General features: G+C 33.7%; 1 protein-coding gene across 1 annotated transcript; it reads left to right on the forward strand.

Annotated features, from left to right (window-relative positions):
- Positions 1-3,384: 3,384 nt before the first annotated feature.
- LRRTM4 (leucine rich repeat transmembrane neuronal 4) lies at positions 3,385-8,447 on the forward strand. Its single transcript, XM_019969682.2, has 3 exons — positions 3,385-3,687; positions 3,955-4,104; positions 5,883-8,447. Exons 2-3 carry the CDS (start codon positions 4,101-4,103, stop codon positions 7,433-7,435), a joined length of 1,557 nt encoding a protein of 518 aa, XP_019825241.1. The 5' UTR covers positions 3,385-3,687; positions 3,955-4,100; the 3' UTR covers positions 7,436-8,447.
- The last annotated feature ends 6,760 nt before the right edge of the window (positions 8,448-15,207 follow it).

Consider the following 15,207-nt stretch of genomic DNA (forward strand, 5'->3'; position numbering starts at 1 on the left):
ACAGTAACAAAATTTCCTATTATATGCTGAGTTCATAATGTCTCAATTCAGTAAATTAAAACATTGTCCATCATACTAATTAATACCTCATAGTTCACATAAAGCTTAAGCATTTTTTTTCCTGTTCCCCTGGAGGCCCACTTGCAGATGAGCCATCTGCTACCCAAAAAAAAAGAGGAAGTGAAGTCAGCTTCGCTCATTCTTGCTTACCTCTTTCCACTTCTGTCTTACTGCTGTTTCTACTCATCCCGGGAAACTTTCTAGTTGACTGGTACAATTGTGAAAAAGTTGTTTGATCTTTGGGCCTAGCAGAGGTCAAAAGTACTAATCTTTTTCATGGACACATTGATAGATCTTTAATAGCCTCATTAAGAATAATTGGTAAAATTTCCCATGATAAGGATGACATTTTTCTTCATGTGTTTGGTGCCTTTTCTAACTTGATTGATTTCTTTTTCTTTTTTATTTGCCTGTTATTTGGATAATGTGGGCTTCCCTGGTAGCTCAGCTGATAAAGAATCCCTGGCTGTTCTGGTAAAGAATCTGCCTGTAGTTCAGGAGACCTGGGTTCAATCCCTGAGTTGGAAAGATCACCTGGAGAATGGAACAGCCACCCACTTCAGTATTCTGGCCTGAAGAATTCCATGGACTATTAGTCCATAGGGTCGCAAGGAGTCTTGCACATGACTGAGTGACTTTCACTTTCACTTTTGGATAATGCACTTACACAGTTTCATTCTGTTGGGGTTATTACCATGATTTAAAATGGCTTGTAATAGTCTTTCTCCTCTCTCTCATAACCCCTCTCTCTTTCATGGAAAGTATTTGTACACATTTTATCCAAACTCTGAAAGTGAACGTCAATCCCAACACTAATTTAGCTCTTCTTTGCTTTGGAAAACCCGTTTCTTATCTTCTGGATTTCTCAGACCAGAGTGAGATTCCATTTTATAGTGCTGGATTCACTGAGAGAAAGACATATCAAGCTCTCCAAATAGCCTGGAGAAGTCTCTTGCCCTACAGTAAAGCTGAGGGCAACTGACAGCCCTCCCACCTTCTTTTGGGTGAGGGATGTGTGTTTGTATGTGTGTGTGTGTGTGTATGTTTTTGTGTCTTGTGAACATGTAGAGGTGGTAATACAGAGAAGCTCTTTCCAAAGAAATCTTCTATGTAATATCCTTTCTTTACTCTCATCTCTCTCTGCCCTTTAATGTCCTCACAGTGTGTTCAAGAGAACTGTAACTGAATCTGATGACATTGTTTATAAATTCTGCCTATGGTCTAGTATCTCCTTTGGAAAATACACATCTTAGTACTTCAAACAAAACTTACATTTTGGTTGATTATTACATCATAAATGTGGGTAACATCGTGAGATTTTTTCTGGTCTACTATCAAAACTGTTCTCATATCTTTCATTCAAACAAAGAAAAATTTATACACACATACACATATATACACATCTCAGGTAAAACATATTCATTATATTAAAAAAACAGAAAATACAAATAGATGAAAAATCATAAACAATAAAACAAAGTAAAAAATTAGTTTCCCAGGAAAATCTGCTTTATTTTGTGCCTATGCAAATAAAAAATGGGTACAGAAATAAAATCCCTAACATTATCCTCCAGTGCTTGTGGTCTCTGCCCCTCCTCTTTTTATTTCATACATTGTGGTCATCATTTCCTCTTAGCAAATACAAACTGTTTCAATTTCAATGGCAGCATGTGTTCTAATTCATGAATGTGTTAACTTTTCTGAACTAATCCTCTATCATTGAGTATTTAGGTGAAATTTGGATTCCTATGTAAACCACACAAATTATATGTGCATCATCTATGTTGATTTTCTTAGAAACATATATAATTTTTATTAATCTCCCTTTCAGTGTTCATTTGCATTTTAATAAGTATTAAGCCTTAAACCAAAGGTATACCTTTTTAAAATAGGAATTTAAGTTTTAATTAATGAAAAAAGGATTTATTTGTTCCTTAAGAAATCTTTGTAATTAGGCAATGGCCTGATATTCCTTGCTCATAAATCTGAATTAAATAATATATACTATTCATATAATAAGCATCCCTTACTAATATTTTGGCAAACAACTTAAAATCAAAGACTATTTCTAAAGCTATCCATTTTCAATGATCTATAGCAATTCTAGATACTTATGTAAAATTCATTTAAACCTCTCATACCTGCTAAATTAATTTAGCAATGTTATCTAGCAGTCTCTATTTTGTGTTGGGTCAATATTCTAGATTCTTCCTAAAATTATTATCTGCCATAAGATTTTGGAATAAACAAGAATAGAAACAAAATGGAAATGATGAGTTACACTATTTTTTTTTTCAAAGTTTAGTATAAGTTAAGGAAAGTGTGTAGTTTAAAAAATACATATTTCAGGTATTATATCATTTATCCCCATAATTCTGAGAATATTCTGCAAATTTTAGAGAACTACACCAATGATCTCACATGGTTTAGTTTTTCTGGCATTGTCCATTATAACTGATTCTTAGGGAAACTTGCATTATAGATATAGATAAGTTTAAAAAAAAAGTGATTGCAGTAACAATGTCAAGCTGGAATTCTTCTCTTTTCTAAAATTTAGTCTCTCTTAGCTATCTGCACATTTGGTAATATAGTTTTTAAAAAAGACTGTTTTAAGGCTAAAAATTTACACTTTTGAAAGTAATGATCTAGCCCCTTTAATAAACGTGCAAAATTAAGAATATATTTTATTATCAAAAATTGGAAATTTAAAAGTTAGGTCTAATTTTTTTAATGTAACTATCTTTGAAAGTGATAGTTTTCCTTGAGTATGAATGATTCTTAAGGGAAAAGTCTCTATTAATTTCAGGCCTTATGCATTAGAATTCTGCATATATGGCTGATGAGATTCAGTTTAGGCTGTTTTTTCTGTTGAACTCTTTGTCCATATGAACAATCAAGAAAGTGATGGATATATGGATAATGAACAACAGTCTGAATGAAGTTATTGAATAAAAATAAATGTAATTCAGCTAAAAAGAGACTATTTCTTTTTGTGTTTTGCTCAAAAAAGATGTGTATTTAAAACAAACCAACATCAACAAAAATAAAAAAATAAATTATTTCTACTGTTAAAAAATATATATCCCCTGTGATGCATACAGGAAAAATATCAGGTCAAAGTAACTAAAAACTACTAATTGTTTAATATTTACAGAGGCAGTATTTTACTTAATATTTGATATCACTGAATAAAGCTCTTTGGCATAAACCTTTCATAATATATATTATCAGAGGGGAAAAAAAAAGTGATCCTGTGCCTTTAATTTCCCTTTCTGAGAGAGGGAAGGCTGCACACCACTGACAGGCTCACTTGTTCCCGTCTTTAATGTGCAATCTGTTTTCTCCAGCGGAGGGCACTCAGTGTATCACAAACTCAAGCATTAGCACCAACAAGCTCTGAGCATCATCAGTCTCTGGAAAGCCTTCTGAATTAGACAAGGGCTGCCTCTCAGCACAGCTACAAAACACTTTAAACCTGACCAGCTAAATGGATAAACCTAGCCTGCATAGCTTTTAAACTGGGGTCTCATACAGCACAGGAGGCCTACTTGCTGGAAGAACTGAAAATCCAGAGGATGAATTGCTTTATCTGGGAATGGCAAAAGCCAGCACAATAAGGAATGCCAGGTATTCTGAAGATTTTCTTTTTTTTTTTTTTTCCTCCTCTCTTTTTACAGAGAAGTTGGTTACCTTCGAGATGGGCTATAGCTCTTTTGCACAGATTGCCAATTACTGCTGATGGATCTCTGGTGAATTACACAATGATGCTCAGAGCCTAGAGGCCCTCCCCCACCCCCCTACTGCTTCCACCTCCCTGCCCCCCATCCCACCCCATGCTGAATTTTTTTTCATGTACATATATATATATTTTTTTGTCTGTCCTCTCCGGGGAAGTTTGTGTGGGGCTACTAGCTCACATGCGGGATCAGAATTGTGTGAATGACAGCCGCACTGTGTCATGAAGGTGGTGGTGGTTTCAGCACGAGAGACCAAATAAGAAGAACGCTGAGAGAGGGGGGATCCGTTTTGGATGACAAAGGATGGGTAAGTGAACTTTTGTTGCTTCCTTCTTAGCAAAGCTGATCCTCTTGGCTTCCTATTCTCAGTCGTGGCATTAGCTGATAAAAAACATCAAAACAGGCAAAAAGCGGCAGCCTTGGAGTTTGCCAGTTGACTCACTATAGTTGCTATTATATTTTTAGATCATTTTCCTTTATTTTTTTAAACTGTAAATGCATAACACGGACTTAAACAGACTCTGGAGAAATATCTTTATGACTGTTTCTTCCGTATGCATATCCTTGCTTGGGAATTGAGCATGAGATAAATGATATATTTGCTTCTATTTCTTGATAATATTAACCACGCTTGTATTTCTGGTTGCTGTCAGGAAGATTGTCAACACTTTACTGCGTGTGTGTAGGGGTGGGGTCATTACTTTATCAGAGGTCGCACAAGGGCTTGTTTTATCTTTGAGGATGAATACTCAACACAGCTTCCAAATATCCAGCAGTCATTTGCCAGTCTTATTTTTTCAAGTGTGGCTGGCTTCCCCTGCCCCCCCACCCCTTTCTCCTGTCTGGGAGAGCTGGAATGTATTTCAATGAGTCTGTAGCTGGCAAGAGGGCAGAGAGCAAGATGGGGTTTCAGATTAAAAAAAATAAATTAATTCGTTGAGTAAAAGAGTTTCTTTTCTTAAATTAAGAATTTGGCTGATTGCCTGTAGTTTAAAAACATGAATATTTAAGATTAATACTGCAGCACAAGGTACTTTTTTTTTCTCACCACTAAAAAATAATAAATCTACTGTTGACAGAGGAAAGAAGTCCCTTAACATGCTATGACTTGGAAATGCAGCATCAGTGCCAATAGATTGCAACTTTGCAGATTTTCTGAAGTTAATGAAGGTAGGGGAGAAAAAAAGTCAGTGAGAAATTTGAGCAGTTTGGGATGGGAGAGGTTAGTAGTCTGCTGTTCTCTCTTTTGGAAAAGCATCTGTGTTAAGCATATAATAAAAACAACAAGTACTTCACAAGATTATTTTGTATTTTGTGCAAATATTTAATAGAAATTTGATAATCATAACTTTGGAGCATTCTGTGCTATCAGTAGTTAGGACTCTCAGCTGGTGATCACTGGGTAGGAGAACCTTAGTAGGAATCTCTTCCTGAATGTTGAGAGCTTATATGCTTATTAATACATTGACAGTACTCCCCACTGTTACTAGTCTGCATACCACACTTCATTGGTTGTGTATACTGGTCCCAGTCAGAGCTCCTATATGGTTACCTCATTATGCAATAGGGATGCAATTTCAAGCTGGGCAAACTTGGGTTACCTTGACAATTTACCGAAGCTCCTTTGCCAAAACACAGCCTCTTTGCTCAACTATGAAATATGTTCAAATATAGGGTTTAGTAAGTCACATTTTTCCCATTACCAGAAGACTTAATATTCTTCCTTTTGGTATTGGTGTTTAACAGAGTGACTAGCCAAACGTAGATGTCATTAAATGTTGTCATTATGTGATAAGATAGGATGGATGTTTTCCAGTGTTGATGTGCATATGAACTCCTGAAACTCAGGAAGCTGTTCTTAGTTCTATGACACTGTGGCAATTTGGAAATCAAGGAAGAAAGAATGAAACCTAAATAGTAAGCATGCAATACTGAAGAAAATAAGGCTTTAAGTGTCAAATACATTGTTCTTAAATCAACTGTTCCATTACTACACTAGATGAGATGCCCCTGATATTGGTAAGCTGGTAGTGATTTACATTAATAGCTTTACAATGTGCATTTGTCTTCTTTTTAATATTGTAGGTTTCCATTTAATTACGCAGCTGAGAGGCATGCGTGTGGTGCTAGTGCTACTTCCTACACTGCTGCTTGTTATGCTCACGGGGGCTCAGAGAGCTTGCCCAAAGAACTGCAGATGTGATGGCAAAATTGTGTACTGTGAGTCTCATGCTTTTGCAGATATTCCTGAGAACATTTCTGGAGGGTCACAAGGCTTATCATTAAGGTTCAACAGCATTCAGAAACTCAAATCCAATCAGTTTGCCAGCCTTAACCAGCTTATATGGCTTTATCTTGACCATAATTACATTAGCTCAGTGGATGAAGATGCATTTCAAGGCATCCGTAGACTGAAAGAATTAATTCTAAGCTCCAACAAAATTACCTATCTGCACAATAAAACATTTCACCCGGTTCCCAATCTGCGCAGTCTGGACCTCTCCTACAATAAGCTTCAGTCATTGCAATCTGAACAATTTAAAGGCCTTCGGAAACTTATCATTTTGCACTTGAGATCTAACTCATTAAAGACTGTACCAATCAGAGTTTTTCAAGACTGTCGAAATCTTGACTTTTTGGATTTGGGCTATAATCGTCTTCGAAGCTTGTCGCGAAATGCTTTTGCTGGCCTTTTGAAGTTAAAAGAGCTCCACTTGGAGCACAATCAGTTTTCCAAGATCAACTTTGCTCATTTTCCACGTCTCTTCAACCTCCGTTCAATTTACTTACAATGGAACAGAATTCGCTCCATTAGCCAAGGCTTGACATGGACCTGGAGTTCCTTACACAACTTGGATTTATCAGGGAATGATATCCAAGGAATTGAGCCAGGCACATTTAAATGTTTGCCCAATTTGCAAAAATTGAATTTGGATTCCAACAAGCTTACCAACATCTCACAGGAAACTGTCAATGCATGGATATCATTAATATCCATCACTTTGTCTGGGAATATGTGGGAATGCAGTCGGAGCATTTGTCCTCTATTTTATTGGCTTAAGAATTTCAAAGGAAATAAGGAAAGCACCATGATATGTGCAGGACCTAAGCACATGCAAGGTGAAAAGGTTAGTGATGCAGTGGAAACATATAATATCTGCTCTGAAGTCCAAGTGGTCAACACAGAAAAATCACACGTGGTACCCCAAACTCCCCAGAAGCCTCTGATTATCCCTAAACCTACAACCTTGAAATCTGACCCTAGCCGGTCCACCCTTGAAACACCAAGCCCTTCCCCGGGGTTTCAGATTCCTGGCACAGAGCAAGAGTATGAGCATGTTTCATTCCACAAAATTATTGCAGGGAGCGTGGCTCTCTTTCTTTCAGTGGCTATGATCCTCTTGGTAATCTATGTGTCTTGGAAACGCTACCCAGCCAGCATGAAACAACTTCAGCAACACTCTCTTATGAAGAGGCGGCGGAAAAAGACCAGAGAGTCTGAGAGACAAATGAATTCCCCTTTACAGGAGTATTATGTGGACTACAAGCCTACGAACTCTGAGACCATGGATATATCGGTTAATGGATCTGGGCCCTGCACATATACCATCTCTGGCTCCAGGGAATGTGAGGTATGAACCATGATCCTCCTAAAAGCATTTCCACTGCGGGGAAGGAGAGGTAAATGTTTGAAGCTCTAGAGGTGTCTCTAATCGCTAGAAAGATTAATGACCCTTTTGCTTTTGGGTTTTGCTCAGTGTGCAAGGTTACTTAATTAAATTACAACCACGAGGAAATTGACTGCTCTTTTTCTTTTTCCTTAAATGGTTGAAACTTGAAGGAAGTTCATTCAAGGATGAGATTAAGTCGGAATAAAGCACTATGTTAAAGCATCTGTTTTTTTTTTTTTTTTTTTTAAAACAGGTTGTGTATAGGGGTTGGACTTACAGACACACATACACACAAACAAAACTCTTTTCATCCTAAAATTTATGTCTGGTTTTTGTTGTTTGACTTTGTAATCTAGTAAAGGAGGGGCTGGCTTAATTTAAAAACAAAGTGATTTTACCAAAATTCCAGGAGGTAATGAAGATTTAAACCAAAGAGCAATTTACCCAAGGGTTGATTTTGTTGTATATTTTTTACTTTTAATTAAAGCATGCAACAGGGATCTCACAGGGATAACTGTTTCTATGTTACTTGCCACTTGTTTATTATACCAGCATAGAGAATGTCAGGCCTATTGTGTAATTGTATTAAGGCATTAAAAGATGTCTTTTTTCCCTTCTTTCCTTCCTTCCTGCCTTTCTTCCCTCCTCTCTCCTTTCCTTCCTTTCTTTTCTTCCTTACTTCCTCCTTTCCTTTCTTTTTTTTTTTTAATTACTGGACATAGATCATTTTCAAAGGTTTTTTAAGTGCTGGCTATATGTATGTAATCAGAATGAAACTTAAATTCCACGTTTTAGCTTTTCCCTGGTAACTAAAATCAGGTCATGATATTGTGGGTGATTTAGCAATAACATGATGACAAGCATAACAGAGACTGTTTGTCAGTGTTGTTGTCACCCCCAAAGACATAATGTGGATTCTTGTTACACTAATCCAAAACTAAGTGATGCAAATATTTATAAATAAAAAGAGGAGATTTGGGTTCTGAGAATTTTCCCTTTCTGTAACAATCATCTCAAATGAAGGTGTTTCGTGTTATACTATTTTCATGAGAATAAGTTTGGAGTCAGTGTATTTTAAAGATCACAGATAGGAATGTATTTAGAGAAGAAAAATAGTCACAAATTTCCAACTTGTTAATAAGTAATGGTGGATGCCAATTATTCTTTATTTGGTAAAATTAATTAAAAAGTACAAAGATTGTGAGACTGCCAAAGCCTTGTTACTAGAATAAATTAGTAAAGAGAGGTAAAGTTCTGGCTCTGTGTCATCTTAATATCCAATTTTACATGATTACTTTCTCAAAAGAAAGTTTTAACAAGCATTTGAAGACTTTGCCCTTTTTACTACCAGTTATGAAGTGACTTAGCAGCAGCAGCATGAGTGTGAAAAATATAATTTGCTCTTTTATGATACATATTCCAAATCTTTCCACAACCCAAACTTAAGAGCTAATGAAAATGTTTTCAGACAAAGTACTGAGTTTGAAATTATCTCCAACTCAGTGTAATTTGAAATATTGAGCTATTCTTCACAAAGTTTATTTTCTCCTCTTACATATGATTGTAAATAAGAAAAGTAATCCCTGATAATAAATCCCTAAGAGAAACCTGTACAAGAAATTGTCCTTAAAAATTAAAGAGAATACAACATTTTATATAAAAATCTAGCAAGTCTTGATGTTTTTATTGCAAGGTAGTATTTATACAATATTTGTGAATATTAGTAAAGAAAGTTCATTCTGTTTTATTCTAGATTTGGCTTGTATTTTGAGATCCTCCTAAAAGCTAGTAATGTAAAAAGAAAATTTAAATCCAGTTCCATTCTTTCATTTTCTCTTTGAGTTTGTATTAGCATGGTGATTTTTATTTAAAAGAATCACCAGGAAAGATTCTTAAAGAGCTAGCATTTCAAAACAGTAGTTCTAAAACTTTTCCAGAGGTCTTAAATCCCAGAGACCATCCTTTAAAGACCACAGGCATTACCATGATTGAAACGAAATAAAAACATATTTCACTCCGTAGAAACGTGTTTTAAAATGCATTTTGATATTATATATGTTCCGTAGAGTTGTGTTTATGGTCATGAAATCGCGGTGACATTGTTGGGGATGGGTGTGGTGTTACAGCAGTAAGTAATGAAAAATTTAACTAAACATTGTAATGAAGATGTTCAATTGAAATGGTAGCCCTACTGAAATAGATCAAGCTCTTAAAGTAGAAAATGGTAAGCTATACATCTGAGATCATTAACTGCACTTTTGAGTGTATGGGGTTCAACAAAGCTACATTGAAATGAATATTAATTTATTTTGAAACACAAATACACAGAAACAAACAGAGCAACTGCCACTCCTCCTTGCCCAGTTTATTATAGTTACAGATGGAAATAAGACTGAGGAAAAGTAGATTCTTAGAAAGTGTTATGAAAACAATAATTTTCAATGTACTTCTATATCAACCCAGAGTAAAATTTCTTTTGTTGAGAAAACTCTACAAAATGAAGCCAAGAGAGAGATGTGATTTGCCCAAGTTTATGGCATTTTAGGACAGTGGATGTACCTTGAGTTTAGGTCTGGTGGTGTTTTGACAAACCTCACATATCAATAACTTTGAAAAATAGAGAACCTTAACATTTATGGTATATTTTTTTGAGGTAGGCTTTGTTATTCAAACATTAAATTACCTAATAAAGCCATAAATATTTAACTAGAGAACTTAGCACTAATGCTAATTTCTAAGATAGTGCCTTGAAAAAATTGCATTAAATTGAAAATTTTACTTACATAGTTGATGTTACCATCGATTATCATGGTCTAAATATGGTTAAAATATTCATTTTGTCTATTCTCTTTAAGAAGAAAATAAAAATATTAACATTCCTCCTTAGAATAATATCTATGACCCACCACACATATATGGCATGTGATCTATAAAGTAAATAATTAAATAATTTTGGTTCTGTTCTTTATGAATTTTAAAGGTCCAAGTGCACATTACATGATAAGAATCTGAAGAATATTATAATAATTTAAACAGTTAAAATTTATTCTATCTATAAAAGAATAGAGTAGATAGAAATGAATAATTAAAGATACATGGCAAAACTCTGATTCCTTGAGTGGATCAGTGTGCTTGGTTGCACTGAATCATTCAACTTGTTCTCAACATGTGTTCAAAGAAGGGAACTTAAAACCAAAAGGATACAGCTTTGTCTAAAGATTAGTGTCTTTGACAGAGAAAATTGCAAATACTTACTTTTGAAAATAGCTTGTGAAACTTTGGATAGCTTTATTGCATAAAAAGATTACAAAATTATAAAGTTACTTCATTCCACATACCAAAATTTTACTTACAGGTTATACAAAACAAAATTTTGAATACCTGGTTCTTCCAAGATATGTTTTATCAACAGAAAATAGTAAAAACTTTTATACAATTAATCATCGTGAATATAAACCTAGAGAGTTTGTCTTTTGAATTAAAATAGCTGAAATTAGTAAAACCTTAACATGAATAAATGTGGTCTCTAGAGGGATCCTGCATTTTAGAATGTTTTAAAGGAGAAGTAATTGAAATATAAAGTTTAATGATCCCATAATGCTAACAGTGCTGCCATTAGAAAAGTGGCAATATAGATGACATTAGGTATATATTTTCCAAATATTTAATATTTTGGTTATACTCTTTAAAATAAAACTGTATTGACTGTCATTTGGGCTTATATTATTTCTTTCACTGCTGTGCAGTGGGTAGTGTAGACCATTTCTAATAATTTATATTTATTGAATGTATTAAGTCAGGTCCAAACTACTGATTTAAAAGGGCATATTAACTTCTTTCTTCACTGTAGAAATTGATATTTTGAAGTATATTGAATGAATTTCCAGGAGCTAAAATTCATAATATATTCAAACAGGATTCTAAGTGAAGCAGGCTCAGAATCACTAAGTTTAATACCCTTTCCATGAAGCTATGGAAAACAAAGTTAATTTTGTTGGCTGACTACTACTGTGTCATATTAAAAAGTTCCAATTGAAACTATACTTTGTATATTTAAAGAGTCTATTTATGCTTGTGTGTGTGTGTATGTATGTGTTTGTATTATGTAATTAAGTATATGTGCTTAGAGACAGAAAAAGTATATCTTGTCCATTCTGAACACGTGAAATACTAATAACAAAAATTTGGGTCATAATTACTGGAATTTGTTAGAAAAATACTTCTTAAGATAAATGTTTCATCCTCTCTAAAATTATACGTGTCTTATGTCCAGATATTCTAATGTTCTTTTTTGAAAAAGCAGAATTTAAACTATACACTATCAATTTTGCTGTGACTTTGGGCTAGTCATTTCATTTCTCTGTGAACCATCACTGAATGAGTGTATTCACCTAGTCGAGTATATCTCAATTCAGATTATTCCTAAGAATAGTCAACTTTGTAAAATCTCTGTGATCATTCCCAGGCTTACAAGAGCAAGATGGGATGTGGAAGAAAAACTGAGCTATTTGTAATCATCATCAATGAGAAAAGAGAGAATATCTTGAGTTAACTAAAAAGTGGCATGCTCAGGTGAGCAGCCATACAATTTCTTTATGCTTGAAGCGAGCATATATACATGTGAGCACACACACACAAATTTATATGTATTTTAATTTCTTCCAAGTAACCAGTTATTTTGAAAGCATTTAAATATGACTTTAAAAAATATACTCTTTAAATTTGATCCAACTAAATTTCATTCATGAATATGTTTTTTATTAAAGTCTGCAAATAGTACTGGTGAAGAGTGACAGCTGCCAGGAAGGCCTGATATGGCTAATTTAGGAATGATTTTTAAGCTGACAATAAAAGGTTCAATTCTTTTTGCTAGAATTAGTTTATATTAGCATCTCATGAACAAGGTTTTAGTAAATGGTTTCTCTTTAAGAATCCAAGTTGAGAAGTCTGACTCTGGTCTTAGGAATGTATAGCTTTTCATACACCCAAGTATTTATTAGATGACTCCAGACTTTTTCTTCTTGTGACTTTCCTATATTCAGCAAAATCTCATCATCCTAGTTCTCAAGAATTACATTTATAGATAGCTTTATGCTTTGGAAGTTGTTCAGAAATATTAGCATTGGGTACGTGGTGACTCATCAGAACTTGCATGTCTCTAGAGTTTCATGAATCACTAAATCAAAATGAGACCAGGCACTCACCAGTATATATCACCAGACACTGATATACCCTTTTGAAAGTTTTGAAAAATCACTCTGTCTTTTGATCAGTGGAGAGCATAAAAGAGATGTTGAATATGTTTTAAAAATTAAAAGTGCTTTTTATAGTACCAAAAGAACCATTATTCATTGGGTCAGCTTAATAAAATCTCAATATTCTTAAAATGAAAGAGAAATTGTGAGGGTATTTTTGTCATGCACTCCATAAGCCAATTAAAATTTTAACAGTTAATGAAGATTGATAAAAAGCACAGTATTTCCTCGATATCGGAATCATTGACTTTTTAATAAACTGCTTTAATATACATGAAACTGCTCGATATGTACAAAGGATATGATTTATATTCCTGAGTAGTTTAAAAGTAATGGTTAAACCACCAAGAGAAATTAAGGTCCTTTAAAAGTAAGATATTTGATTTTAAGACAGAGCTTACATATTTTAATACTTGTAAGGTTTGAAAATGAAATGATGGCAAAAATAATAAATATTAATAAAAGGTTTAAGTAAGAGTGAGAATGTAAAAAATTCTGAAAAAAATCCATCTCCAAAAATTATGAACAAGCTTGACGAAAGGCAAAAGCTAAACAAAACTGATGCCTGGATATCAGATAATGAACATGTGTATAACTAAATAAGATTATGACATTTAGCATTATTGTTTGTATATGAAAATAATATATTTTAATATTATATACATAATCTTATTAAACATAAAGAAAAATAACTTTGAAGTATAATTGCTTTTAAACAACCATATGACATTAAAAACCCATATGCCCCACATACATATATTTTTAAAATACTGAAATGTATATTGCAAACAGATTGTAGATTAATTTATATTATACTTTTGAATGAGCCCTGTTCTTTACTAACATGTCCAGTATACCTGAATTGCCTCAAAAATAATTATTTGGAGGAGATATTAAAAAAATATAATGGCATCAAAATAATTTTGTTTCTTTTCTCATTGCCTTAATGCATCATGATGGTTTTCTGAATTTTTGGATATCCATAGAGCATATCTCTCCTTTGCCTCAGTCATTTATATATTCATTGAATTCTCAGACTTTAGAATTAGGGATAAAGATGTAAAAACTGAACTTAGGGTAATTTCTTTGGTTTTCTTTTCTTTTAAGTCTTCTAGTATATAAAAAGTAAGGTACAGTAAACATGTTTGAAACTTTGATTTTAAAAGAGCATTTTAAGATAAAGAAAGTATAGCTTCAAAATGAAACTTCCTAAACAAATTTATGATTACCATTTTACCTACTATTTTAGTGGTTAGGATCTTCAAATTTCATTGAATTATAAAAACTAAAAATTGTATTAGTTTTTTACAATATATTTGAATATTTGAAACAGACAAACTAAAATGAGTACAGATGAATTTGTTTAAGAAAACTCACTCTTTTTTTAGAATATTGGTAACCAAGCAGGGCTTCCCTGGTGGCTCAGCTGGTAAAGAATCTGCCTGCAATGTGGGAGACCTGGGATTCAAGACCTGGGTTGGGAAGATCCCCTGGAGAAGGGAACAGCTACCCACTCCAGTATTCTGGTCTGGAGAATTCCTTGGACTATATAATCCATGGGGTTGTAAAGAGTCAGACACAACTGAGTGACTTTCACTTTCAGTAACCAAATGTATTCCAAAATAGAAACATATAACATTACGAATTGATGCCATTTTTGAGGTCACTTTTACAGTTAGAGCAAAACCATATAGACCTTAATCTTGGCACACCAAACGATTCCAGACAAAGAGGGAAAATTCCTGTAATTGTTTTATTTTGGAAAATCAATGGTACTTAATTAATTTATTGTTGTTCAGTGGCCCAGGTGTGTCCAACTCTTTGCGACCCCATGGACTGCATCACACCAGGTTTCCTGATCCTTCACCATCTCCTGGAGTTTGCTTAATTCATATTCACTGTATATTTTCTTTTGAAAAGATGACAATTGCTGTTTTCTGCCTTCTTTTAAAGTTAAACATCATCAGATAAATCTTTGAAATTATACTGATTTTATTAAAATAAACAAGAAAACATCTTTGGATATAAATTATATGCTTGCTTTTCAATTTCTCCTTCTTCCCTTAAGTCATGTTTACTGAAACATTTCTTTTTTCGTTTTCTGCTGGCTATCTAATATGCTGTGCTAGGAATTATTAAAAGTTGATTTCTTGTTTCCTTTAACTGACTCCTATTAAATACATTTACGTGCAAATGAAGCCCTGAAAATATTGCTTGTTTATTTCAGCATAAATTTGATCATGATGCATTTCACTGTTATTAAGTATTGGATATTTATTATTTTAAATTAATGCCAACCATTGTTAAATATTCCTAATAAGACTAAAAAAAGAAAATACTAGAAATATAAAGTAATTATGTTTTTCTTTTTTGGTATGGTAGCTGTAGATGAAAAATTGTTATTTTCTTCTGTGTTTATAGTTCTGTAAAAGTAATAGCAGAGAGGTCAGGCTTAAATACTTTAGGTTGATGGTCAAACCACAA

The sequence above is a fragment of the Bos indicus genome, chromosome 11, assembly GCF_029378745.1.
Source record: "Bos indicus isolate NIAB-ARS_2022 breed Sahiwal x Tharparkar chromosome 11, NIAB-ARS_B.indTharparkar_mat_pri_1.0, whole genome shotgun sequence".
Taxonomy (NCBI): domain Eukaryota; kingdom Metazoa; phylum Chordata; class Mammalia; order Artiodactyla; family Bovidae; genus Bos; species Bos indicus.